Source organism: Bacillus rossius, chromosome 5, assembly GCF_032445375.1.
Source record: "Bacillus rossius redtenbacheri isolate Brsri chromosome 5, Brsri_v3, whole genome shotgun sequence".
Lineage (NCBI taxonomy): Eukaryota > Metazoa > Arthropoda > Insecta > Phasmatodea > Bacillidae > Bacillus > Bacillus rossius.
The window spans coordinates 27,883,056-27,910,515 of record NC_086333.1 but is presented as its reverse complement, the minus strand read 5'-3'; the positions used below and the strand labels follow the sequence as shown (position 1 = coordinate 27,910,515).

At 35.6% G+C, this 27,460-nt stretch overlaps 1 protein-coding gene across 4 annotated transcripts in view; it reads right to left on the bottom strand.

Moving 5' to 3' along the window:
- The window catches only part of LOC134531665 (intraflagellar transport protein 88 homolog), a 150,706-nt gene that overhangs the window by 89,737 nt on the left and 33,509 nt on the right, over positions 1 to 27,460 (bottom strand). The window contains exon 1 of one of the 4 annotated variants that reach the window (XM_063367447.1): positions 5,554 to 5,627. The exons of 2 other annotated variants lie outside the window; for them this stretch is intronic. In XM_063367447.1, coding sequence (XP_063223517.1) covers positions 5,554 to 5,555 — 2 coding nt within the window. In that variant the 5' untranslated portion in view covers positions 5,556 to 5,627. Of the gene's footprint in view, positions 1 to 587; positions 923 to 5,553; positions 5,628 to 27,460 lie in introns of those variants that run through there. One more of the 4 variants, XM_063367448.1, reaches the window with a different exon arrangement.

The window sequence follows — 27,460 nt, the reverse complement described above, 5'->3', positions numbered from 1 at the left end:
TATGGTGCTCAAATTTACATTTTTAAAAATCTTGTATATTTAAAATGATTCAGTGCAACTCAAAAAAAAACATTAATTAGTATCTTGACAAATATTCTTCCAAAATCATATCATTTTAACAGTGGGTGTAAATCCTGGGGGGAAGAGGAGTGTTAAGTCCCAGAGCCCATCCTGGAGTCTATAAACCCCTCGCTGTGGATACCCCCCGGGGCTTGCAAACTGTGACTGTGAGACAGGAATGATAAACTTAACTCCGCAGGCCCCTCCCCCCCCCCGGGAATCCCACAGATTTTCACCCCTGATTTAGATAATAAAACAATCTGTTTTTAAAACACGTCAAGAACACAATAATTAGAAAAAAAATAAAAATTACACTACTAGTGTTCATACAATAAAAAAACACTATCAAAAATGTAACCATGAATCAGTAAGAGATGCATAACCAAACAAGATTAAATTTAATTTTCTGAACCATTTGGTCCATACATTTTGCTAAAAACTTAATGCTAAAATACCTAATTACATTCCTTTACATTTAATATATTTGAACTAAGTTAATTTTTAAATATTCTGAATTCATGTTTTACCTTGCATTTCAGTGCTTCATTGTGAGTTGGCTTATGTTTCAGCGATACCTACATAGTGTATTATTGACAACCAATTATGTGTTATTTCGGTTTTGTAGTGATTCCCCAAACAATTTTGTCCTTAACCATTATTTTTACTCTAAAAGTTACAAGGACACCTTTAAACACTACACAACTTCAGGCAAAGCGAAAGAATTTTACCATTTTATTGATCTGCAACATTTTTGCTCTGATTTTTCTAACCTGACTATGCAAGCCAGCCTACATCAACAAATAACTGTTCAACATACACTCGTAAACTAAAATTCACAACATGAGTTCCTTTAACATGTGCATATGACATTTACCTCAAACTTTAAAATATTACACATTTAAAAAAAAATGTGTGCATGTACTTATGTACGCGCATGAGAAGTTATACTTCTTTGGCATCATTAAAAAATAGTTTTTAATTGCATGCAAATAATTAATTACAATAAAATAATAAAAGGGCTGGAAAAAGATAGTCAACACAGTCAATAAAGTTCAGTTTAAATTTGAAAAAGTAATTAAATAAAATTTAGAGAATAATAAATATATATGACATAATCTGTACTAAATATTATAAGATTCTTAATTTTAAATATTTATAATTTTCTTAATTTTATATTTCATTTTCATTTTTATCAAAAAGTTTTCATTAAATTTGTTTATTTATTTTTATAAATATTTATTATTTATTCAATTTAATAATAAATATTAAAAATTAATATTTTAATTTGATGTTCGATTTTAATTTTTATCAAAAATTTTTATTAAATTTATTTCTTTATTTTGTAAATATTAAATAACCAATAATAAATATTTAATATTAATAATTTAGTATTAATTATATTAAATAATAATATTTAAAATTATATCAATAAATAATACATACGGATAGTTAACCTCAATTATATTGGAGCACTTAAAAAAGTATTTAAGCACATTTTTTTTTATTAATACTATTTACAAATAGTAATCAATATTAATCAAAATATTCAATTTAAATCACTACTGAATATAATTTATTAGCACATATATAATTTGCACTTGTATGAAACTAAAACACGTGTTGTGAATGTAGAAACTAGAAACAAGTGGATAAATATTATAAATATGAAAACAGTGATCAGAGGCGATGAGAGTGCCAACATGCGCGACTAATAGAGGTTCTATTTATATTTTGTTGGTAGCTTTTTTTCGAGACATTTTGAGCGGTTTAGCAGGCAGCTTCAAACTGTTAATCTTGTGTTACAGCGATGCACGCGCATCTTAAAATTTCACTCTCATCATTTTTTTCATAACGCATCTAAGAAGTATAACTTTAAAAATTCAATTTTTTAAAATTTTGGTCTCTTTCATACTTATAAGGAGACAAATGTTTCTGTTGTTTCTATTTAAATAATGTACAAATTTAACCATCATTGATCTTAAAACACAACAGAATTAAATGCATCAAAATAATTTACACTTATTTATTTTGATGTACCTGAAATACCCCAAAAGATTTGCCCCATATCTTGTATCACAGTTATCACACAAATGTAAGGTCATAATTTATTTAAATAGCAATATTTACTAGAGTCCAGCTAATCTTGACACTTCTGAATTTTGCCAAGTGTTTGTTTCAGCAAATAAAGTATTAAAATCAGAAAATACCAGTCTAGTAGACACACTGTGATACAGCTGCAAAGCATAAGGCCAGCCGGGCCGGCCTGGTGTGGGCCTCTGGGAAAACCTCCTCCCCCCCTTCCCAGAATATGTGCATGCTTCACGTAGCTCGCCTGAGATGTGGTAGGGTGCGCCATCACCTGCCGCTTGTCATCAACCCCTGCCCTTCACACCTGGCGTGTGTGCAAGAAGTGACATCACGTACCACCACACCTGGCCTGTGGAATGCAGCTTGTGCATAATCGGCTCGCTGGTAACGCCAATAGGCTTCTAGGAAAGCTTTGGCAGTCGCACTCGTGATGCAAAGCTATCTGCAAGTTACCAAACATTTCTGCAGGCTTTCGAGGACGACAAGTCCTTTGAGTTGTTCGAGTTGTTTGAGTGATACCAGCGAGTCCTACGGCCAGCAATAACAGCGAGTTGGGGCGTTGAGCGACGGTGCGAGGAAGACTCGAGGAGACATGAGCGAGGTGGAGTTTGCGACACAATGCATGTGAGTTGTGGTTGACTAGTATTGTTGACAGAGGTGTACGGACATGAGCCAACAAGAAACGTGCGTACCTATTTAGTAAATTAGGTGTTATCATTTTGAGACAGATATTGAAGTAAATTTTAGCATAATAAATGAGACATTTAATTCATTATTAGGCTATAGTTATTCTTCCAATCAAAGTTTCTTTCGTTCAAAACCACATTTCATTTAGTTGTTGACAGGAGCAAACACGGCTCCAGAGGGGAGACGCTGGGGTGATAGCCCCTTACAAGCCTAAATTTTATTTTTTATTTTATGTTTTAGTGTATATTTATGTTAACTTCAAATTCATGTGTTAAACGTTTCTTTCATCCAAAGTTGTTTGAAACTATTAAATAACACTATATGAGACCATAAATTTGTAAATATTCCAAGCCTATCTCTGACTTATTTAGACTCCTTTTCACTGGGCCACTCAAAACACGCAGTGGGGATGCGTTGTGTGTTTGTAAAATAAGCACGAATTGTCTCCAGCTACTACTTGCTAATATGAAAATGTATTTGGAGGCAGTATTAAGGAAAACACAACTACGACAGCACGGACAAAAAATGTTCAACACATAAATATCATACAGCACAAGAAATCGATAGAAGGAACTTATTCATAGCAAAAATAATATAACAACACAGAGGAACACAGTGGGCTAACGACGACGAGACAGATTAAATGCAGGCAGACAACAAACCTGGACAACGCAGCAAACATACAAACACAACGATGAAGATCAACAAGTACTATGGACCTCACAACGAAGATAGCACTGACGAACAAAGAAGATTTACAGTGACAAGAGTTGCGATGTTTAGTTTCATCGTTGGTTCCGTTTGTCCGACATCAGCTGATTCAGTCTTGTTTTCTGTGAATTTTTTAATTTCATAATTTTATTTACTTTTTTTTTTTATTTCTGGAATCTTTCCATGACAAACAGTGCAAAACTGCAATGGCGTAGGTTCAAAAAACTGCATTAAATTTAGTTTTCCTGGACTTCATCACACTCCCAACTATTCAGGGTTTTAGAATAAAGTTGGACTTGAAGAGCGCCCTTTTGCAGGATAATTAAGTAACGTTAGTTGTGCTCAAAAATACCACTCTAAGTTCATTTTGTTTTTGTTTTTGAAAAGTTAGTAGGCTATATTTTACAACTAAAACAGAGTTGAGTTTTGGTTGCTTAGGCCCATTAAACAATGATACAGAAACTTAAAAAAGGAAAATGATCCAGGACCCACAAGATATTTATGTTTCACTACTCGTTTCCAACTTTTGCCATTCATGGAAACATTACAAATGGGAAGCAATGAGACTGAATATTATAATTATGAAAAATTAATTTCATTAAAAAATTTTAAAATTCATGAGAACATAACATGATCAGGATTTACATAGGCTTATATAATCAAAATAAACCACAAAGAAATGACAGAACACTAAACATTCTTGTATTTGAAACAATTTCTCCATGTATAAAATGTAAAAAGACATGGTACCACCATGGGCAAATACTAGGCTTCTATTGGTCGCTGGGACTATTGTAAACTGACGACCTGGGCATTGCCGAGCTAATCCGTACGAGTCAGTGTCCTCATGTATGTTATTGTAAATACTTCTTTTGCAAGATTCGTCTGTATTTAAGTGATCTGTCTCAGCTTCCGTATTATTACAAACAGGCCTTATAGCACTACCCGAGCGACTAGCATGTATGTGTATGCAAAAGCAAAAAACAATGAGCTATAATTGGTACCATTTCTATAATTAATATTTTCTAACTGTACATTATTCTTAAAATCATTAAATGTTATTTTCTAGCTTCATTTAAAATACCGTAAAATGGTGTAAACAATTTTGTTAAATGCATCTGTAAATACTGTGAATTATGGAATACTGTAAATTATTGAACATGTTTTGTTGAGTTAGGTAAGCAACATTTAAAATAATTAAAGGTGTTTTTAGGAACAAGTCATACTAAAAACATTTTTGGAAATTTAATATATATTTTTTTATGATTACTTCCCTTTTCTAGGAAAGTAACTAACATACAAATTGTTTCTTATTGCATATCTAAGTTATATTTTAAAATAAAATATTGAAATACAGAAAGGAATTAGTTGTTCTTGTGATGCAAAGCTGTATAATTACCAAACTATATTTTATTTAGAAAATATGTATGAAGCATTGTTCCCGGGAGCAATTGTCCTGTGCAACATATCCAATTGTAGGTATACTTATTAATCTAAAAAATTAAAATTATGTACACAGTTGAATGTGTTCGTCATTTGAACAATACTTTTACAAAAAATATTTTTGGTTTTAAGAATATGCATATAAAGCAATATGCAATATAAACGATAAGGATCTATGTCCCTGGATGCAAATGTTCCGTGTAACTTATTCAATTGTATTTTAACATAAAATTTTAAAACAAAGTAAGTAAGCAGTTAAATGTGTTTCTAATGCGAAACTGTACCAAACACCCACATATTTGTCATAGTAATAAGAATAATTTATGTAAACTAGATAGCTACTCAATAAGGAAGTATTACCCAAATTTATCAAAACCACTTTATTTGTAAGTACCTTATTGAATCAAAATTTATTTCATTAGTTTAGCAATATTCGTGATTTCCGTTTTGCAGTCCTAGAATCAATGCTGCAACTAGTAATATAAATAATCGATTCATTAAATCCAAAACAAATGATTAACTAAATTTATCTAGTTTTAAATAACAGTTAAATATAAACATTACATAGTATATACGTTAGCTAATTCGTATCCTTTTTCTTAGTGCTTAGCGAGCTGGCAGCAGCTTGCGAACTATTGGCGCTAGTAGTCGACACACACTCCCACACACACACACACACACATACACACACACCCACACACAGCGCCTATCTTTTTTATAATCCTAACACCAAATTAAATATTATATTTAATTATATCGCGTTATTGAAAAGTCATTTACAGGTTATACTTTTCCATTTATTTGTGAATGACTTGCATTTTCCCAAATTTTTCAGTTAAACAAAAATTTGTAAAATTTTGGGACCCAAACAAACGCATCTTTCCATAAGAAAGTATATATTAATTGTAGAAATTTATGTCATAAATTTTAATTTTTTATTTGATGTTTGTGATCCAGTTATTCTCTTTAGGGCCGGTTTTATGACCTCCGGCTAAAGTTCCGGCTAAAATTTAACCGCAAACTAGCTCTTATTTCGGTTTTATGACTCCCTGTTAACGTCTACCTTCGTTAAAGTCCCGGCTAACCTAGCGGGTGGATGAACCGGCCGCTAGCTGCTTAACCGGAGGCTAAGCAAAACATAAAATAAAATGGCGATGTATCAGGCGAGGTTAGTTGTTGTTAGTGATGATGACTATTTGAGGAATTCTATTGAATATTTGCAGGATGCGATGGAATAATTTATTACTAAATGTAAAATGCTTCGCATTCGTCAAAGTTTTATTAAAAATTACATGGCATGAAAGTGTATTATTATTTGACTTTAATTGATCACGAAGTACATAAACGTATGCTATGTATATTAACTTAAATGTTCCTGCTTAAGAATGTGTGTAAATAAGTGAATTTTAAAATTGCAAAACGAGGGTTATTATTACCGGTAGGTACCTATAAAATGCGTGTTTTCGTGGAAGTTGTATCTGTGAATTTTTATTCGTAATACAGTGGACATATGCCGGGAATGAAATGCACTTCATACGACTTCAGACGTGGTTATAATTCAATGAATACAATTGAATGTGAAAATAAATGTTACCCAATTATCCCTTCCCTATCTTACAAACCATTAGGTACTTATTATCTACCTGCCACGCAAGTGCAAAACGAAAACAGCACTGGAATTATTCTGTTTACCGTATCCAAGTTTATCCCTTGATCCTATCGGCATGACCCGTTATATGTTGGTCTTGTTTTACATTATACTTGCTGTTTTAATTTAGAATGTTGAAAAATCCTGTACACAACACAAAATACCTAACATATCACGATGCAAACAAATTATGTCAGGTCTTATAAAAATATATTTCTTTCGTATACATTTTACAATCATAATTATTTCCCCAGTGAATATATCTAGGATCTCTCAACCTACTAAATTAAAACAGCAAGCATCCTATACCACAAACTAATTCCATCAGGATCGGATTAATTTGGATACGTGATACGAAACTATTAGTACAAAAATGAAACCTACACCAGTGAAATGAAAATCGACAAGTATTTTCCCGAAACGGGGTCTGTATTATTTGATTATGAAATAAATTTATGAAAGAAATAAGTGTTCTCTAGCAAAAATGTCATCCCTATTTATTTGTTGGTATAGAATTACTTCGTTAGTTTTGGCTTAAAATATAACCTAACAAAATCATGAGTTTCAATACAAGAGTAAAGTTGAAAACACACGGTTTTGAATCGTAAATTGTAATTTTATGGTTTAATACAAAGCAGGTTTGACGTCAAAGTAGTTTTTGGTTAATTTAATTATATCTGTTGCAAGATAAAGTTCGCGGCATATTTCTTTACTGCAGCTGTAAACATTCCGAATCACAATACAAACAAACAGCTGACTAACATTCTACCAGAAAAAATAACTGTCTTGCAACAAAAGTTACCAAATTCTGTTTTATTTCATTACCAACACACCCATTATTACACCACACGCTTCGTCAGGTTCCGGTTAGCCAACCGCAGGCTAAGTATGGGTCATAATACACCCCTCGTTCGTTAACCGGAGGCTAGCCTTACCTGGAGGCTAGCTAACCTGAGGATTTAGCCGGAGGTCATAATATCGGCCCTTATAAGCTCTTGAATAATAACATTAAAATTATATATCTACACATTGGCCTTTTAGTTATAACTGTAAATTATCTGATTGTCCATAGAATTTTTGATTATAGCTGTAAGAAATACACTTTCTGCTTAATTTTATGTGCTGCTGCCCTAGGCAGTATACAGATCCATTTGGGATTATTATGAACACAAAATTTGTGATAAAGGTGACATGCAACACTCATTGATCAATCTACTTTTGAAACCACTATGGAACATAACCACTCAACACAAACGTGTGTAGTGCAAGATAATGCAAAAAGTGAAGCAACGAACTCTTTGTGCTTGGACTTGAGTCTTTTAATTAGAATTAGGTTATGATTATTCAAGTAGGTATGTACTCAGTTTTAGTTATAGCGTTTAATGTTCCATATCACCCTAGTTTTGTGTAAATATTTGGTTTCATTCTGTTTTGTGCGCGAGTTGAGAACACAGTAATGGTAGCAGTTGGCGCGCCTGTGCCGGCAGTGGTATCTTAGGGCCGCTTGCAGAGTCGTGCCAAGAAATATCGGAGCAGAAGTTCATCGGATATCGCGAGCCAGTTCGGACATTGTGCGAACAGCTATAGCAAGTCTGGTGCCTTTCTTCATTCATAAGATTTAGTACTATACCTTAACATATTTTTAGTTGTTAAAAAGTATTTGTACTTTTACATTTCAACTTTAAGTGATAATTAGATGAGCTATCGTCGATAAACCATGGTGCTGGCCAGTGAAACCTAGTTTTGCAGGTTTGGTACCTACCCTCAGTAAACCAGGGGACACTGCAGTGGACATGTATATGCAGGTATGTCGGACATCAGAATACTTGACTCTACCAACTGTGGATTCGGTTGACAGCAATCAACCAATATCATCTGAGCAAGATCAGACGAAACCACTTCATGATAATGAACATGATCTAAACTCGTAGTCTCGTGATGCATTGCAAACTCAAGTTCCACTTTATAGTGGTCTATTTTAGGTAGGTACTGAAGCCGACCGCCGGTGCTCCCTCTGGTTCGCACAGGCCGTTATGTCACAACAACACCTCTTAAGTGCATTGAAAACGCCCGAGCATGATGTCCGCCGAGTGTGTAAAAGTGTGCCGCGACGAACACCAAAGCGACGACAGCGCCCAGCCGGGTGTGGCAATGCGCCTAATTAAATATGTAATTATTCTGTTCAAATCAAAAACAACCAATTTAATAACAATTTAAAAGATAATTAATTCAAGGGAAATCATGTCTAATTGTTTTATAATCATATATTGTGTAACTTGTCTTTAAAGCCCAAAACTGGCGGGATCTGTCGCACTCCACGCGTTTAGGCGCGAGGCCGCAGGGCGGTCTCGAGTTCAGTTACCGTCGGGAGCTCGCAGGGGTCGGACGCTCCGCGAACGCAGAGCCATCAACTTTCGCGCTACATCTACATATCAGCAATAGTGTAAGTTTTAAAATCCTTTTACCAGTTCTGCGCCGACCCCACCCAGTCGCACGATATTTCGTGCGACTCGTAACTAATTAATTTTATCCCAACAGGGAACATTGCATTTTCTACGTAATTTCGTGTCCAGAGATTAAGGACAACGTAATTGAGTTACGCAGTTTCGGCTTCACAGCCACTTAATTGTTATCATCGAAGACTCTTAGCAACGTGTGTCGAGTTCTTACTCGCCAACTTTCGCCTTCTAACTTTCATCTTCTGTAAATGTGTAACTTGTAATGTGCAATCTAACCGAGTAATTTCCAATTAGAAAGCGACTGTAACGTGTATGATTCCAGCGTACCGGGTTACGTACTTTTCGGGACCTCAATATTTCGCCACAGGTTAGATTGCAAATAACATTGGAACGTCCGTTTGTATGTGCTGTTTTCCATGTTAACGTAACTGCCTGTAGAAGCTCTCGCAGCACAGGAGATCTGTGGCTATCCGCCGCACCTTTCACATTTATAATTGGCCACTGTATAAGTCCGTGTACACCCAGGGGTTAATTTCAGTGGGAACGCAAGGGAACGGCGTTCCCTTACCTCCCAAGAGTGCCGGAACGCAAGGGAACACACTTAAAACTAAAAGTTTAAAAAACAATTACGTTGGATCAATATTATGCTTTGTTTGCGAGTGACTCGTAAGCAGGTAGGAAGCGCCCGTACAAGCCGTTATGAGCTGTGTTGTGATGAGTCATGCACAGAATCAGGGAGGAAGGTGACTGGTGAGTCATCCTCGTCCGCGCCTCTCTATAACATAACAATGCCCACCCCTTCCTCCCCTCCATTCTTTCGCCGCGCCACCGCCCCCGTGATCGTTGGAGTTTAGTCAGTTTACAACAGGTGCGTTGACTTGACCTTGACGCCGTTTCGCGTTTAAGTTACAAGTTGCATTGTGTTCGATGATTGTGTTCGTTTTTATACTTATTAGTGCTAGTGCAGCTAAATAGTTTGACTATGACTACCAGAAAATTTGTTGATTTTTTTAAACCTAACCCTAAGAAACAAAAAGGTTACGTGAATTCGGAAGCATCAAGTACGACTTCAATTGTTAATCAAGATAAAAAAGAAGACGCAATCGGAATCAAGGAGGATAATTGCGATTACCTTTCCCCTTCGACTTCCTCGTCGGACAAAACAGTATCCAGGTTGGAGGGTTTGGGATCTGATACAGACGAAGCTAAGGTTAGTATAGAAAATAATGATTTTGTTGGGGGTGAACAGCCAGTTTGTTGGTCTGTAGAACAAACTGTTGAATTCAAAGCAAAAAATCCATGGTTAATTGTGAACAGAGAACTAGGTTGCAATGTTTGCAGAAGCGTGAGTACTCTAGGTGCCGGGAAAACGAAGGGCCTAAAGATTAGCGAAGAGTGGGTTTTAGGAACTATTACCGCTTCCGGAAACAATAAGAAAGACCAGCAATCCTCTCTTAGGGAAAAGATATTTTTACACCGTGGGTCTCGAGCTCACTCTTTAGCTGAAAAAATACTCAATGAAGCAAAGAAAGATACAATGAAAAAAGCTGTTGCTTCTATGCATCAAGAGCAGCAAATTGTAACTGAGCGCATTTTCCGCACGGCTTATAAGCAAGCCAAATTAAATAGGCCATTCTTTGAGTTTGAAACTGAAATTGATATTCAAATAATGAATGGTTTAGATATGGGCCGAATCCTCCATTCAAATGTCGCTTGCTCCAATATAGTTCATCATATTTCTGATGAAATGAAATCAGACTTAATAAATGGCCTAATCAAGTCAGACTCTAAATTTTCCCTGCTTTTAGATGAAGCCACTTCAGTTTCAAACAAAAATGCTTTGGTGGTTTATATCAGAACTGTTCTAAAAGGAATGCAAAACCCTATGACAGTGTTCTTAACACTTTTTGAACTAAATAGCACAACATCAGCTGGTATATTACAAGAACTTTTAAATCAGTTACAAGCATTAGGTCTAAGCTTTGAATTCATAAAAGACCACATGATTGCTCTAACTTGTGATGGTGCATCAGTGCTACTAGGCAAAAAATCTGGCCTTGCTATGCAGCTTACTGAAACATTCCCCAACTTGTTCATTTGGCATTGTTTGAACCATCGTTTAGAGCTTGCCGTACACGATTCCGTAGAAGAAGTAGCTGGAATCAATCATTTTAAGATCTTCATGGATAAAATTAGAAACATGTTTAGTTGTTCTCCGAAAAATAGCAGGGAGTTGGCAGAAGTTGCTAAAGGACTAGAGGAGCAAATTTTGAAAATCGGCCGTGTTTTAGATACTCGTTGGGTAGCTTCCAGCTTAATGGCGGTGAAAGCAGTTTGGACAGATTTTAAAGCTTTGTACAACCATTTCCTTGAAGCATCTGAAGACAAGCAAAGGGACTCGAAGCAACGTTCGACTTACAAAGGGCTTTGTAGTACATTGTCTTCTACAACTTTCGTACACAACCTTGCATTGATGTACGATGCTCTAGAAGAGTTAGCTGATTTGTCCCTTCAGCTTCAAAAATCAAGCCTCAACCTTATCCAAGCCCACAGTGATATAACACTGTTAATCAAAGTGTTTGAAAACCGAGTTGAAAACATGGGTAGACGTTCAGTGGAAGCTAAAATTGCTATTGACGATTTGATGTTTCAAGATGTTGAACTTTATGTGAGAGCCAAGATACCAAGTATTCCAGAAAAACAGTTCTATCGGAGCCTCGCAAACAACTTGACTTCAAGGTTGCTATCATCTTCAAATGCGTCTGAAAACTACAACACAATCATGAATGACATCAAAGTGATCCACCCCATGTATTGGCCAAAAGACTTATCCATCACCTACGGAGAATGTGAGATCCAGCGAATCTGCGATAGATTTAAGATTAGCAGCTCTCAGGATATAATTAGAGACTTCAGACACTTCAAGCAGGGACTGAAGCCTATGTTAAGTGGAGAGAAACCTACTATTCTTGAGCAGCCGCCGTCGTTTAAGAAACTGATATCCATCATAAATAGCATTGCAGTGTCTAGTGCTGAATGTGAACGTGGATTTTCTGCAATGAATTTAATTATGACTCCTCTTAGATCTTCCCTCTACATTAGCACGGTTTGCGATTTATTGCGGATCAGGCTCCTAGGACCTCCTGTGGCTAGATACAATCCCGAGCGACACGTCAAAACTTGGCTGGCGAAGGGACACCATTCTGCACTTGACACCAAGTCAAAACAACGAAGGCAGAAAACGTACAATGAAGACAGCATTGCATTGTGGGAACTTTTTTCCTAAACCCGTTCTTTTTTAATATCTTTTAGAATTTCAGAACATTAAGTTTTCATAAAAATAACTAGGCCTAACTTGTAGCTGTGTTCTAAACTAAAGTTTTCTTAGTTTTCTTTTTGTATTTACAGTTAGTTGTGTATTGATGTTTTTTTGCAGTTTTCACTTAAAAAAATTAACAAACAACTAATTTTACCAACTAGGCATTGCCTTACAATATTAGACTACAATGACTACAAACCGTACATTGTCATAATAAGTAGATGAAATAACACCTTAACTTTTTAAAATTTCATTAAATTTTAAAAATGAAACCGTGTTACTTCTTTGTGTCATTTATTTTGTGTGTAATTAAACACTTCCTTTTATTTTCCAAGAAGTTGGTCTATTTTGAATGTATAAATATTGTTTTTTTACCCATAAGGTAGGCCAAATTTTCTTTGTAAAATATGCAAAATTGTAGTTCAAGCAAGCTGTTATATTCAAAAACATCTGTTTACATATGGATATGTATTATTACAACTGTACTGTATATCAATAAAATTGTAAATAAGGCTTTATTTGTTTTTATTTTACCATTCATTAAAAAAGTAATATTGGTAAGCTTCATTGCTTCAAACAAAATGGTCAGTGAAAGTAGTCAACAAGATGTTAATGGAGCAAAGGGTGAACTCAATTTAAATTCATGTTTTTATTTTCTTACATCATAATCAAGCACTTTAAAAAGTAATCACCATTAAAATATCAATTTTTTATAAAAATAATTGTAGTATTATGTCTGGATGGCCTAAAAACGCGGGTTTACAGTTATAATTTTCAAAACTTTTTCCCGGGGGAGGGCCCCCGGACCCTCCTCCTTCCTGGGGGGCATTCCAGACCCCCCGGTCTGAGCATCCCGCTTTAGAGTTCCCACACCTAAAACTTTAGAAATTAAGCACTGTGTACACCACTTTGCAACATATCCTGGTCGCGCGTACCGTTTACGTAGAGAGATACTTGTGTCGCAGCGGTCAGACAACAGAAGTGGCCAGTACCTGGACCAATAAGTGTATCGGTTCTGAATAAAGTGCAGTGTCGTGTCAAATCGTTTACCAGTTATTTATAAGGCGTCCTGGGTGGCCTGAACAGCCCGGGTAGGTTTCGAACCGCGACGTGCTCCTGCCTGCAGCCACGAGGCCGAACCCCCGTTAAAATCCCTGAGATCACTTTCAACATTAATAATGAATTAAAAAACTTAGACAGGCAGCGGGAGTGGCGTCAGTACATATACTGTATTTGTTTGCCGTCGTCCGGGTCCCGTGTTCGAGACCGGGCATGTATCCTAGCGGGAAACTGGTTCACTATTTATTCATTTCGTTTCCTGTGTGTTCAATACATTTATTGTGTGTAAATTGCGTGTATTACGTGTACATTGCGTACATTACGTGTTGGAGCTTTGGATCTGATGGTGCGAATTGTAGCTATGGGCGCATTTGGATCTGATGGCGCGAATCGTAGCTCTTGGAGCCTAGCGTATATTGGAGCCTATCGTATATGTTGGTGAGATCGAATTCATGAGATGAGAACGTATAACACCTCATCGAAATTTTTCGATCATATAATCCTCTTTTTTAATTGTTGTTTTGACTCTAGTATTATAGTAAATGGTTCTTGATTTGACTAGTGTATTATTCCATCCGATGCATGTATATAAGCGAGTCCTAGACAGCGGGTCGCTCAGTTTGTTACTGACGACAATGGTGTAAGGATCACCTAGTATGTTTCTTCTGGTGTATAAGTCGCGTAATTACCTGTTCTTGAGGCCTCGATGGCATCTTTACCGTCTTTAACGTCAAACTCGATGGATGTTGAACCATCTACAACTGGAACCCTGACGTCAGCGGTGATGGTTATGGAGCAGATCCCATTGGCAACGTCAACATTGGAGGAGACTTCAACAGACGTGGTACTGACAGCAGAAGAGTCTTTAATACCGGTAGTTCTGGCTAAACAGGAAAGCTCGTCGAACGCTGGTTCGCCATTGATGGAGACTTCAATTGGTGATGATTCGTCAACAAACAACAAACATCGGTGCTGTTACTGCAACAAGATTTTATAATACAACAGCAATGCTCGACGACACGAGAATAGAGAATGTGCTAAGAACCTTTATCGCAAAATGATTGGTTGTGAGAAATGTCACAAGCAATTTGCAAGACAAGATAATATGAAAATGCACATGAAGATATGCAAAGGTCCTGCTGTTCGGCAGAAAGTAAAGGTTTCTATACAACAACGCTGCATTGATGTTCATAAGAGTATGCCTGGAGATGGTGCAACTGTGGCAACGTCAGTATCTGGATCGGGTCTGAAAGGCTCGTTTTCATCACCCCGGTATCCTTGCAGCTACTAAGATATGACATTCGCATTTGCTCATGATGCACGAAGACATGAGAGGAGCAAATGCAAGAAGAATCCTTCTCGCATGAAGTTTCGCTGTGATGAGTGTCATGAATGGTTTACTCGAATTGATAGTTTGCGACGACATGCGAAAATATGTAAAGGTGAAGTCCGTGCGCCTACTGCTGAACTACCAGCAGCCATTTCGACTCCTCGGTTTAGGTTGAAGGCTCGTGAGCGTACAACCAAAAAAACAGATGCGCAGCAACCGATTGCTATGACGTCTGAAGTCTGAACATGGACCTAAACCTAAGACTGTGTTCGGAGCATTACAAGTGAATGATAATGGCTTCTACTTTGTGCAGACTGTGTTTCGTGAAACATTGAAGGACTTCTATTATCTAAATACGTTTAGTGAGTCGAAAGACATTTGTAATTTTCTTAATGATATCAGACAGAACATAATCAATCAGCTTACTGATGACGTAGCAACAAACGGACCTTTGAAATATAACTTGTGGTTGGACTGTATATATGGAAAGCCGTATCCGTTCGATGACAAAGTGAAAAAGTGTGCATTCAAGACATCGGCTGCAGTAATTTACAGTTCTAACGATGTGAAGCAAACTGTTAAACACGGTATCCGGAAAATCTGTCAAGAAGAGGAGGACTATGTCAGTAAAGGTTCTGGTTGGTCTCTGTCTAGTATAAACCGATTGGAGCTAAAAATTAGCCATTTCACGCCTATGCAGGGCTAAATGTTTGTAAGATTGCTAACCTTCGCAGGTGATCCTGTAGTAGAATATAAATTATGTAATAAATATTATGTTTGTAAAAGAACGTGTGGTGTTTAATTCCTCGAACCTGACACTTTTCTGGTATTTAAATTAAATTTATTTTTTTAGCTTCGTCCAGGATCGAACCAAGTAACTACTTAATAGGTAAATTAATGATTGATTTTATCGGTGAATTTTGGATTTTTTCTCGAATTTCTAGCTAAATAGTTACACGATTCCAAGATGGCTGCCGTAACGAAACATGCAACAGTAATAGGATCCCATATGGTGGTCGTAACATAAAGTGTAACATTGACATCGTACTCAACCATGATGGTGGGCATAACGGAACATGCAACATTTATATAATCCAAGATGGTTACCGTAACGATATGTGCAACAGTGGTTTATAAGTAATATTTTATTAAATTTTTATTATTTAATTCGATTAATTAATTTTTTTAATGATTTTTAAAATTTTTCCCAATTTTCTAACATGAAAACTACGGATTTTCAAGATGGCGGACATTACGTCATACTAGGTGAAGATATATATACTTTGACATAAGTGGTGGGGGTCAGTCTGCTTGCAGCCACTGCGAGGAAAGGATTGGTCGCCATTTTTTTTATATTTTTTTGCCCTCGCCGGGTTCGGACCGAGGACTCCGAGCTCCATGTCGTAAATGTATGTTTTTTAATATTTTTTATTAAAACTTATTAATTGAATTTTTTTATAATTTTTGTAATTTTTTTTCATTAAAATCGGATAATAAATAGAAAAGTTAAAGATGGCGACCGTAACAAAAATTGCAACGGTGACGTAATATTTCAAAATGACTGCCATGGCATCCTTATTTTCAAGGTCATTACATCGGCGGCTTAAAGCGGCTTAAAGCGGCTAGCTCTTAGGAGTTTTAAGCCGCTTTTAGGAATTTGGGTTCTTTCTAGGACAAAACGACTTTTGAGGATTTTCGAAATCCTAATTTTTGAATTGTGGAATTTTTGAGATTTTTTGGCGGAATTTTTTTCCACAGAAATGGAAATTTTGGCGATTTTTGAGGGATTTTGAGCAATTTTTGCCAAATTTTGGCATTTTTTGGCCATTTTTGAGGGTCAAATTCAAGGTCAAGGTCAAAGGTCAAGGTCACAACCATCCAAGATGGCCGCCGTGACGTCACAATCCAAGATGGCGGACACCGGCTCCCGGCTCCACATCCTGCATCCTGTCCCCGGAGCCCCATTCATATACTTGTGACAATATTGCAAACTGTTTTATCTTTTTGATTTCCTTTTTTCCCCAGGTTCTAAATCCGGGAAATCCCTTTAGCACCCCACAAATCACATCGCTTTTTTTTCTTTATTCGAACAGATTTTCTTTTTATCGCAAATGCAAAACACAACTTTCTACTTTTAGGATCTATGCACACTTCTCAATCAAGTTAGGCTTGACTCAGAAAGCAAATTTCCAATTTTTTTTTTAAATTTTGAAGTGAAGTAAACACATGTGGTATATGTCCAAAATCTTACATCAAGTCATGCACTCCCATTGCACAAATCTTTTAAATATAATATCATACATAGTATGTGCCAAATTGTGGTGTATAGCTACTTCTAGGCCCCACTTTGGTAAGTCAGTTTATTATGTGCTGCTAGCTATAAGCTAACTACTATTGCACCACAGTTGTGCGCCAGTTTAATATGTGCCCTCCCTACTAGAGGTCTCACTATTGTTAGTCAGTTTATATTGTGCAGTTACTAGTTTAACTGCTGTTGCTATTTACTTGTATTAACACATAGATAGGTATACACATATATTTATAGATAGGGACACAGCTGGTAATAGGTATATTACAATGTTACAAAAACTCAATGGTAATTTTAATCATTTATTAATTAAATTGAAAATATCTCCGGTTTATATAAAAAAATAAAAATATTTATTGCTTTCAAAATTCTAACAATTGTTGGCACTGCAGAACACATATAGATGGAAACATGTCTGGAGTGACAATGCGCTCATTTATTAAACAATCAAGTGTCTCTTTTGTTCCGGTTCGAAATCTTATACTCAGATTTAGTATATAATTATGATTTACCTCGGCTAGATCAATATAATTCAAGTCGGTAGAGCTTTGATGCTCTCTCTCCCAGACCAATGGGTAATTAAGGTTGTGTGTTAAAAAGAGTGTCAAATTAAATTTACGTACTTAATATTACAATATTTCAGTTTCTCAATGTCTTTCTTGAAGTTAGGCCGCACAATAACTAAGAATGGATGTGATACGTGTTTCGTATTAACGAAATGGAAAAACAGACACAGTCATTTCTTACTCACGTATTTATACACTCCTAGAATCTTTATCCTTTTGGATAAAGCCCTATTAATATTAACTGACGCTTAAACAATACGTTTATTTCATCCTTTGGTGCGGATGCCTATTTATGATTAGCTATTCTTCAGGATAAATTCCGACGATGTCTTATACGTGTCCATTCATTAATAGGCCATTACATTCTCCTTAAAAACCTTCTTAATTTAAGTAAGTTTAACAATGCGTGCAACATTTAAAATACGGCTCCTGATTGGCCGAGAACTAATGATAGTTACATTATTTTAAGTAAAACACATCAATTCCGCGCGCAACAATAGCGCGGAACACAAAATCTCACATTAAATTCAAAATAAAAATATGTAGTAATAACCTTTTACATTAATAAACACGGTGTCAAATTAGCAATTTACCGAGTTCTCAAACGTTCGTTTTAGTCATAGAGTTTCAATTACATAGATATACATATTAAATCCAAAGAGTATTCAAATAATAAAATATATATATATTTTTTTTATTTATAGTTACGTTCCGTCGACCATGAATGAGCAAATGCTCAATGGTGTAGAACATGTCAGTATATACAATACAATACAAAATAAAAAAATAAATCCATAACATAGTAAGATAAAAGTTATAAACAATATCATGATTATATACACATATCACAATTAAAGGGATAGAGCATACATGTATTGTACACATATAATATTAAGGTGTCCGTACACAATGATATTTTATACATAAACACACAATTATACACATAACATAACTATTATATATATATATACATATATATATATATATATATATATATATATATACAATTCAGATGTTAACACACAAGTTATGATTATCAATACAATTTAAAAATTCATCAACAGAATAAAATGTTTTTGAGATAAGATATTCTTTTAATTTATATTTAAAAATTTTACTTTTACTTTTACATAGTTGTTTTAAAGTTAATGGAAGATTATTAAATAACTTCAAAGCAGTATTATATATGCCTTTCTGCTGTAAAGTAGTTCTTGCCCGAGTTATATGCACGTCATCACATTTTTTAGTTTCGTATGGATGTATTGCTGAATTTGGCTTAAAAATATTCAGATTTTTATTTAAAAACACTAAAACTGAAAAGATATATTGACTTGGCAATGGGAGAATACATAGTTTATTAAAAAGTGGTTTGCATGAATCTCTTTGCTTGCTATTACAAATAATCCTTATGGTTTTTTTTTGTATTATAAAAACTTTAATAGCTTCCGAGCTATTTCCCCATGAAATTATACCATATTGCATTAGTGAGTGAAAATACCCGAAGTACATTAATTTCATAACCTCAACATCAACTTTCCCAACCATACAGCGAAGAGCAAAACATGCAGCTGTTAGTTTATTACATAATACCTCTATGTTCTTTTTCCAATTTATTTTTTCATCAATTATTAATCCCAGAAATATACATGGAACGAAGAAAATTAAATTAAAATAAATAATTATTAGCTTAATCTGGGCTGGAAATATACATAGTTGCAGTGCAGATTATTGCCGCCCTTGGCAATCATATTGAGCTGGTACTGTTTTCTTGTTTAAAACAGTACCAACAATGTGATTGGCACTTTTCTTTCTCTGTAGCACAATATACTAAAAATAGCCTCGTCGCCTAGCGACGCACGCACAATACGACAAAAAAAAAAAAAAACTTTGGCGCGACCACATTTATTTTTTATCATCTTTTTGTCCATTACACTCCTAGAATCCGCGCACTTTTTACATCGGGGTAAATAATTTGGGTCGATCGCCACCGATCTATCCAGGCTCATTGCTTCTCCAGGGGTAACTCCAATTGAACCATGCACTGTATGGTTAATTATACATTCAACATATGGCAGTTTATCTCGCCATGGCTGGTGCGAGCTGTAGCATAATGTAAAGTAGGCTGCCTATTGACCTCATAAGTCTCTCCACAGGATTGCTCTGTGGGTGCCGCACACTTATCGTCGTAGGTATAGCACTTAATTTACGTACGCCTTTCTGTCATAAATCACTCATGAACTGGGTACCTTGGTCAGATAGTACCACTTTAGGCGTACCAATTTCCTCAGTGAATAGCTTCAACTTGTTCATTACTGCTTTTGCAGTAGGATTCACAATAGCATATAGTCTGGTAACTTATGCAGCTGTAGATTGGAGTTGTTTCATCCACCCCTGAGCCTGGATAGTGGGTTTCACTTATAATTCGCGTGGCAGTGCTGGTATTTGTAGGATTTTTGGTATAGAAAATGTATCGAAAGTTGCCAAATGTTTTTCTAGAATGCATTAAAATAAATTTCTATCTTCGTACAGGGGACAGTTTATTAAAACAGGGATTTTGTTTGAACACATTCTGGAATTCTGCGAGTTGGGTTGGTTATATCCCAATAAGTTAGTGCTTATTTGCTACCATACCCGAATGTGTTGTAATATTGCCCTTAAGAATTTTAAAATTACAAATTACATTTCATCGAAAGATATAATAACCCCCAGTTTAACTTTAAAAGTTGAATTATTGTCAAGCAATCACTAAAAAGGGCCGCACATTAGAGTTAGCTGGTATATTTGGTGTCGAAGATTAAAACATCAATCACCTCAAATTTTTAAGAAAGAAAAATGTATTAGGGTTGCGAATATAATAAGTTTTAACTGAATCAAGAATGCGCTAAAAGAAAGTGAACTTCTGTGTGTTAACAGGAAAAAAATGTCGTAATTATTAGATTTATGAAGTAATATTTTCAAATATACATTTATGCATTTGTTTGTTTTTATATTAATATTTTTATTTATATTTTAAGTTTTGGGTTTTGATACAAGTTAAATATATATATATATATATATATATATATATATATATATATATATAATCATTTACACTTGTTGATGTGGTTATTTTATTTCCTTTTTAATTGTTTGAAACAAAACCAGAACCATTATAGACGATTTTTACTTCTTAATTATGGTGTTTGTCAATTAGTCATTACTGTTACAACGACCCATTATATTTATTTCACAAATATTAATACAAAATGCATGGACATTTTTATGAGTCATATATCTCGTTAATGCCCAAAATATTTAATTACCATGAATAAAGAGTAACATGTTTAATTGAAAACATGATTTTACCATTTAACCTAAGCAAGAAAGTTCGAAGGCTAATAAAATGATGGAATCGTATCTCACATACTATTGTATGAATTACATCAATATTTTACATGCACTTTTAACAACTTAAGTTATTTTATTACATCTAGGTCTACGATTTCATCTAAAGCTGAAATAATGTCACGATGGGCACGATATGACCGGCCCGACACGCTCAATAGCCAGTGAAATATAATTTTATAGTGATGTCTTCCGACAAAATACATGCCCCGACAGCGTGCAGGGAATATATTGTATTTATAATATTGTCGTGTAGTGCTGCCCGACAGAAAAGGGGGTGGTAATATCTGCATGATTATATGCTAAATGTGTGAAGCCTTTTTATCTTTCAGCTAATTGTTGTGCCATTTTGGTTAAATGCCCAAAAAAATTGATGGTGGCAGCATACTCTAGCAGACGAAAACAAAAATGGCGACAGAACACTCTAGCAGACCAAAAAAAGATGGCTGCCTCCAGCTAACGAAAACAATATGACAGCCCCAGCAGACGAGAACAAGATGGCGGACATTATGTCTTACTAGCTAGCAATAGGCTATATATACCTTGGCATTACTGGTGGGAGGTCAGTCTGTCTGTAGATTCCATGTAGGAAGGATCTGTCGTCATTTTTTGTTTTGTCTTTACCAGGTTTGGTCTGAAGAATCCATGATGTAAGTGCTTTTGCTAAATAATATTTTATTAAAATTTGACTAATTAAAATTTTTATAAATTAAAAAAAAAGATCACATTTTTTTATAATTACAGATTTGAAAGATGGCGGTCGTGATGTCAGAATACAAGATACCGAATGTTTTAAAAAATGTTTGATTAATTTTTTAATTAATTTTAAAATATGTTTCGAATTCCTAGCTTAGTATTTACAGATTTTCAAAATGTCGAAACTTGTAACGGTTATGTAACAATTCAAAATTCCGGGTGTGACATAAGCAGGAATTTATCTGTTTTAATTAAATTTTAATTAAGAATTTTTTACATTTTTATTAATAAATTACATGTTTACTCTCGCTGGAATCGAAACGATAAAGTAACTAAAAATTTGATGTAAGCTATGTTTTATATTTTTTGAATTTTTCGGAATTTTTGGACGAAAATTAAATATTTCAAGTATTCGGTCAAGGTCAAGGTCAAGCAAGGTGTAGCTTCATAGACATGTAGTTTCGTAGCCACGCGGTCTTTTAGCCATGCAGTCTCGCAGCCATGTATAACTCGTACCCAGCTAGATACTTTTAGACTCGTAGCCATGCAGCCTCATAGTCTATAAGACTCGTAGCATTCTAGCCAAATATCATTGGAGCTGTTGAAACAAAAGGCAGTTGGAGCCAATGACTGTAGGAGCCAATGACTGTTGGAGGCAAAATACTGTTGGAGTAAATGACTGATGGAGCCAATGACTATTGGAGCCTTTGAATATTGGAGTCAATGACTTATGGAACTACAAACTGATAGATTCATAGACTGATGGAGACATTATATCCTAACTTAACATTGACGATCGCATCCTACCGAGTTGAATGTACGTGAGAATGTACCTCCTTTTCGTTAAATGAACTTTCGTTTTGTAGAATGTGCTTCCTTTTTATTGACAGTGCGTCCAAAATGAGCTGCCTTTTCGTTGATGGTGCTTCCAAATGTGCTGCCTTTTCGTTGATGGTGCTTCCTTTTTGTTGATTTCGCGTAGTAAAATATGTAGTGACTGAATATTTACTAGTTCAAAACCTCTTGGTGTTACTAAAATATTTTTCAAGGTCACTTGGTCATTTAGTATGTATAAAAATGTCACGATGGTCTAATTGAATATAATTAGCTAACGACGAAGAAGGTCATGCGGTCCGAAAATGACTAGCATATACGTCTGATATTTTTTATGAGCCGGTCTCATGGTCCGGAGACACTTGGTCTATATGTATGGATGGCTTTGTACATGAACAGCTTATAGGTTATTCAGATTATCGAAAAATTAGACTTACATGTTAGGCTAATCGGCACTGTATTTAATTGGTTGGTCAGGTATATTGACTTGAGTTGTTTTTCGTAGAGTTTAATAAACTCCGCGAAAGGTAATGGAAAACAGAAACTAAAATTTATTTAATATTTAGTTACAACTGTCACTGGTCAAGAATCGAATCAAGGACAAGAACTTATCTAATCAATTTGTAAATTAATAATTGATTTTTTCGGTGAATTTTGGAATTTTTCCCGCATTTCTAGCTAACTAATTACATGATTTCAATATGGCGCCCAAATTTCAAGATGGCGGGCACCTCAGTAATAATAAATGATTATTGCACTGTAGCGGGTTAGAATAAAACTAGCATGATGGTAAGACGAGTACACCCACAAAATGGTGTCCTCCAGCAGACGATAACAAGATGGTGGCAATGACCACTAGCAGGCGGTAGCTCCCTGGTAGCATGTACTGAACATAAAATGTTGGATCCATGATGGTCGTCAAGGTCAAAGTCAAAGATCAAGGTCAAGGTCAAATTTCAAGGTGAAGGTCCAATTTCATGGTCAATGTCAAATTTCAAGGTCAAGGTCAAATTTCAAGGTCAAGGTCCAATTTCAAGGTCAATGTCAAAGTTCAAGGTCAAGGTCAAAGTTCAAGGTCAATGTCAAAGTTCAATGTCAACAGTCGAGGTTAAAGGTATGGTGAACAGAAAATTATACTAACATGATACCAGCACACTCTAGCAGACGAAAAGAAGATGATGGTGTTCAGAGGACGAAGACAAGATGGCGTACATGACGTCATACCAGCTGACGATATATACCTTTGTATTGGTGGTGGTAGGTCAGTCTGTAGGTGGCTTCTGTGGAAGAAGGATTTGATGTTTTTTTTGCTCTTACCGGTTTCTAACCAAGGACATGAAACGATCTAATCAATCAGTATTCTAATAAGTATTTTTTTTTGGTGAATTTTGAACTCTTTTTCATTGAAATCGGATAATAAATAAAGATTTTAAAGATGGCGCCTTTCACGATAATTGATACAAGTGGTGACATAATTCAAAACGATGGGAGTGGTGTAAGATGTTTTTATTACTTTTATTTGAGAATTTTTTATATATATTAATAAATTACTGGTTTACTCTCGCCGGGAATCGAACCGAGGACCGAAATCGTTTCAATAACAAAACATTTGAAGTGGACAATTTTTTAAAATTATTTTTTGGAATTTTTCTCGAATCTCTAGCATTAAAATTACGGATTTTCAAGATGGCGGCCGTAACGATAATTGCAACAGTTACATCTTAATACAAGATGGTGGTTCTGTCTCGAACAGGTGATGATATTATTCCTTCAAATTAAAAAAAAATTACAAGTCCGATTATGCATATTATTTTTATATATACCTTATTCAATCCTCAGTCTGATAAATGTCTCGATGGTCGTGCGGTTAAAGGCGTATGTTTTCCAACCTAGAGATCAGAGCTGTGCTGGTTCAAATCACAGCGCTTCCAATGTATTTTGCATAAAAAATTAAATTTAATATGTCGATAAGGACCATAATAGCTCTGGTAGGTAATGGAACATCTACCTTATATGATGAGATAGAGTGACGCTGGCGCTCTCTAGGAACAAACAGCAGAAACAAAGTCGACGGTATCCAAGATGGCGGCCTCCAGTGGAACAGAAAAAAAATCAAGAGCGACGCTGACGCTATCTAGGAACAAACAACAGAAACAAAGTCAACGGTATCCAAGATGGCGGCCTCCAGCGGAACATAAAAAAATCAATAAAGTGACAGACGATTTTTCATCATAATGAGTGGGGAGCTCGATTTAAAGATGGTGGATCCAAGATGGTGTATCCAAGATGACGGATAAAATATGGCCGCCGAGGTCAAGGTCAAAGGTCAAGGTCACACCCATCCAAGATGGCCGCCGTGACGTCACAATCAGAGATGTGGCTCGGCACCCGGCACCACCGCCAGACGCCAGTTTCCGGACCGGTTAAGCTACACTACTCGCTTAGACTCTGGTTGAAGTTCAGTAAAGTACAAATAAATTTTATTTCCGTATATAATATCAGTGATCGTAATTTATGCACGCCTTTTTTCCTACTTAAATTATCCAGGTCCAGATCTGTAGCAGTGTTTTCCATGTGGTGACGTGTCGATTTTTTTTAGCTGTTTGGGGGGGGGGGGGAGGAATTACTACTCTTCGCGCATCACTTAATCTAGTCACCTCTGAAATATTCTTTTGTTACCTATGACAATTAGCCTACTCCCTACATATTTTAATTCCAACACTTCTTACTGGGTAGCGAAGGCGGTTTGTGTTAAAGGTCTGTGACCTTTTCAGATTTAAATTTTAATTATAGAAATATTAATTATTAATTACAACAAATGTTATTTCGTGCCTGTCCGAACTGCAGTACATAAATACCTACAAGGAGAACTACCGGTGATGGTTGACGTCACCCGTAGGGATAGCATGAATGCGCTCTCCATTTCGTCAGACGCGACCGCCAATATTTATGTTGCAATAATAAATTACTACACGATAGTAGATTTTGTAAATTTTAATTACGTATTTTTAAAAGTACAAATTTCGACGAATGCCAGGGTCATTGAGCAACTAATGACGTAGATTTCAAACATCATACAAGGGGTCAAGGGGTCATCGAAAGCCACAAGCTGCAGGTCGGCTAAAAAAGCAAATCAAAAAATACTTCAGCTCTATCATCATGTATACATACTTACATACATAATACATTCAAACAACTAAAATAAGTGCAACAAACTGCAATATTTTGTGGACATATATTCAGCTACAAATATAAATTAATTGTATAAAAAAGGTAATTTTTATATCGTCGTACAGAAAACTTTAAATTTTAATCATATATCAAAAAATACCGCTTTACAACAGAAAGTCACGTAATTAGATGTTCAATCATATATATGTAGCAAAATGTGTAAAGCAAGAAAACCCGTAGAAGCGCAAAACCTTTATCGTACAGTATATAACAAAACATTTTTTTTACAGGAAGGAAAATTGCATTACTGGCCAACCTCCCTGATTGTAGTGGTCAGCTATGCACGAGGATTCTTGTGTCATCACATGGATTAGCATATTTAGTATAAGCATGTCGAACTAGTTGAATATGTTATAATAAATAACTAAAAACTTGATATTGCGTAACTTGCAGAAGAGACGAAATCTGAGAGTTTCGCCACCAACCCACCGCGGTAAAACTTATAATATGTTTATCGTATACGTTAAGTGTTGTTTATATTTGTTTTTATATGTATGCGCAAAATTAATATTTATTATAATTTTGCTGGGTTGCATACGGTTACTTATGGGTTTAGAACTGAAATGACCCGAAAACAGTAATATTTATTTTCTTTCAACCCATCATGTACTCCAGTTGGACCCTGACTAGCCATGAATAGAAATACAGCTGATGAGAGAAGGCAGTACTGAGGTGCATATACACATTATAATGTTTCAAGACCTTTTTTGGAACACGACACATTCGACCTGCGAACCAACAATCAGGCCTTCATGTGGTTGTTTTCCCAACCATGCCAGTTGGGAAAAATTTTACAACGTGTGATATGTGTAACGTGATTCAAATTTAACATCGTGCATATGAAAGGCAAAGAAAATGTAGTCCCTAATTTTCTTCTCGTGCATGTTCGACGAGCAAGAGCTTAAACCCATGGTTCAGGAGCAGACAGAGAATAAGCAGGAATCCTGGTGCAATGCATTCTTTATGCGTGGAGCCAGAGTTATTTTTTGCAACTGAAAGAAATATTGGGTCAGGAGGAGGAGAGGGAGAGAGGGAGGGAGGGGGAGAGAGAGAGAGATAGAGAGAGAGAGAAAGAGAGAGAGAGAGAAAAGGTTTATCGATTTTCAAGTACAAGGGAATATATTGTGTTATTTCTCTCCTGAAGGTAGGAAGGAAAGGATTTATGTGCTTAAAGAAGTGAGAAGGATGCTTCTAAGGTATTATCAGGTTGGCCACATGGGAGAATTGAAAAATTACTTCACAAAATTTCGATTCCCCTCACTATCCGTTGTAAGGCTGGCCACCTGTTTATTTTGGTAGATGTCTTCATCAGGTTAAATTTTTTCATGCCTCTACGAGATATGAAATCTATGAAATCTAATCAGTTTGTCAAAGCCTTGGTTCAAAATTTCTGGCAGCCTTTCGGTGCTCCTGTGAATCTAGTTTCGGATAATACAAATACTTTACCAGTAAAAAATTTCAAGACATGTGCTTTCTGTGAAGTATACATCACATAAGAGGCAAAATGATTTTTGGAATTCCCACCACTTTCCGAAACCACACTTTCGAGGCAGCGCTAGTGTCAATGTTTTCCACAGGTCACAGCCATTGTTTCTGGTGTTCAGCTGGATAGTATTTGGCTTAGAGAAATACATTCA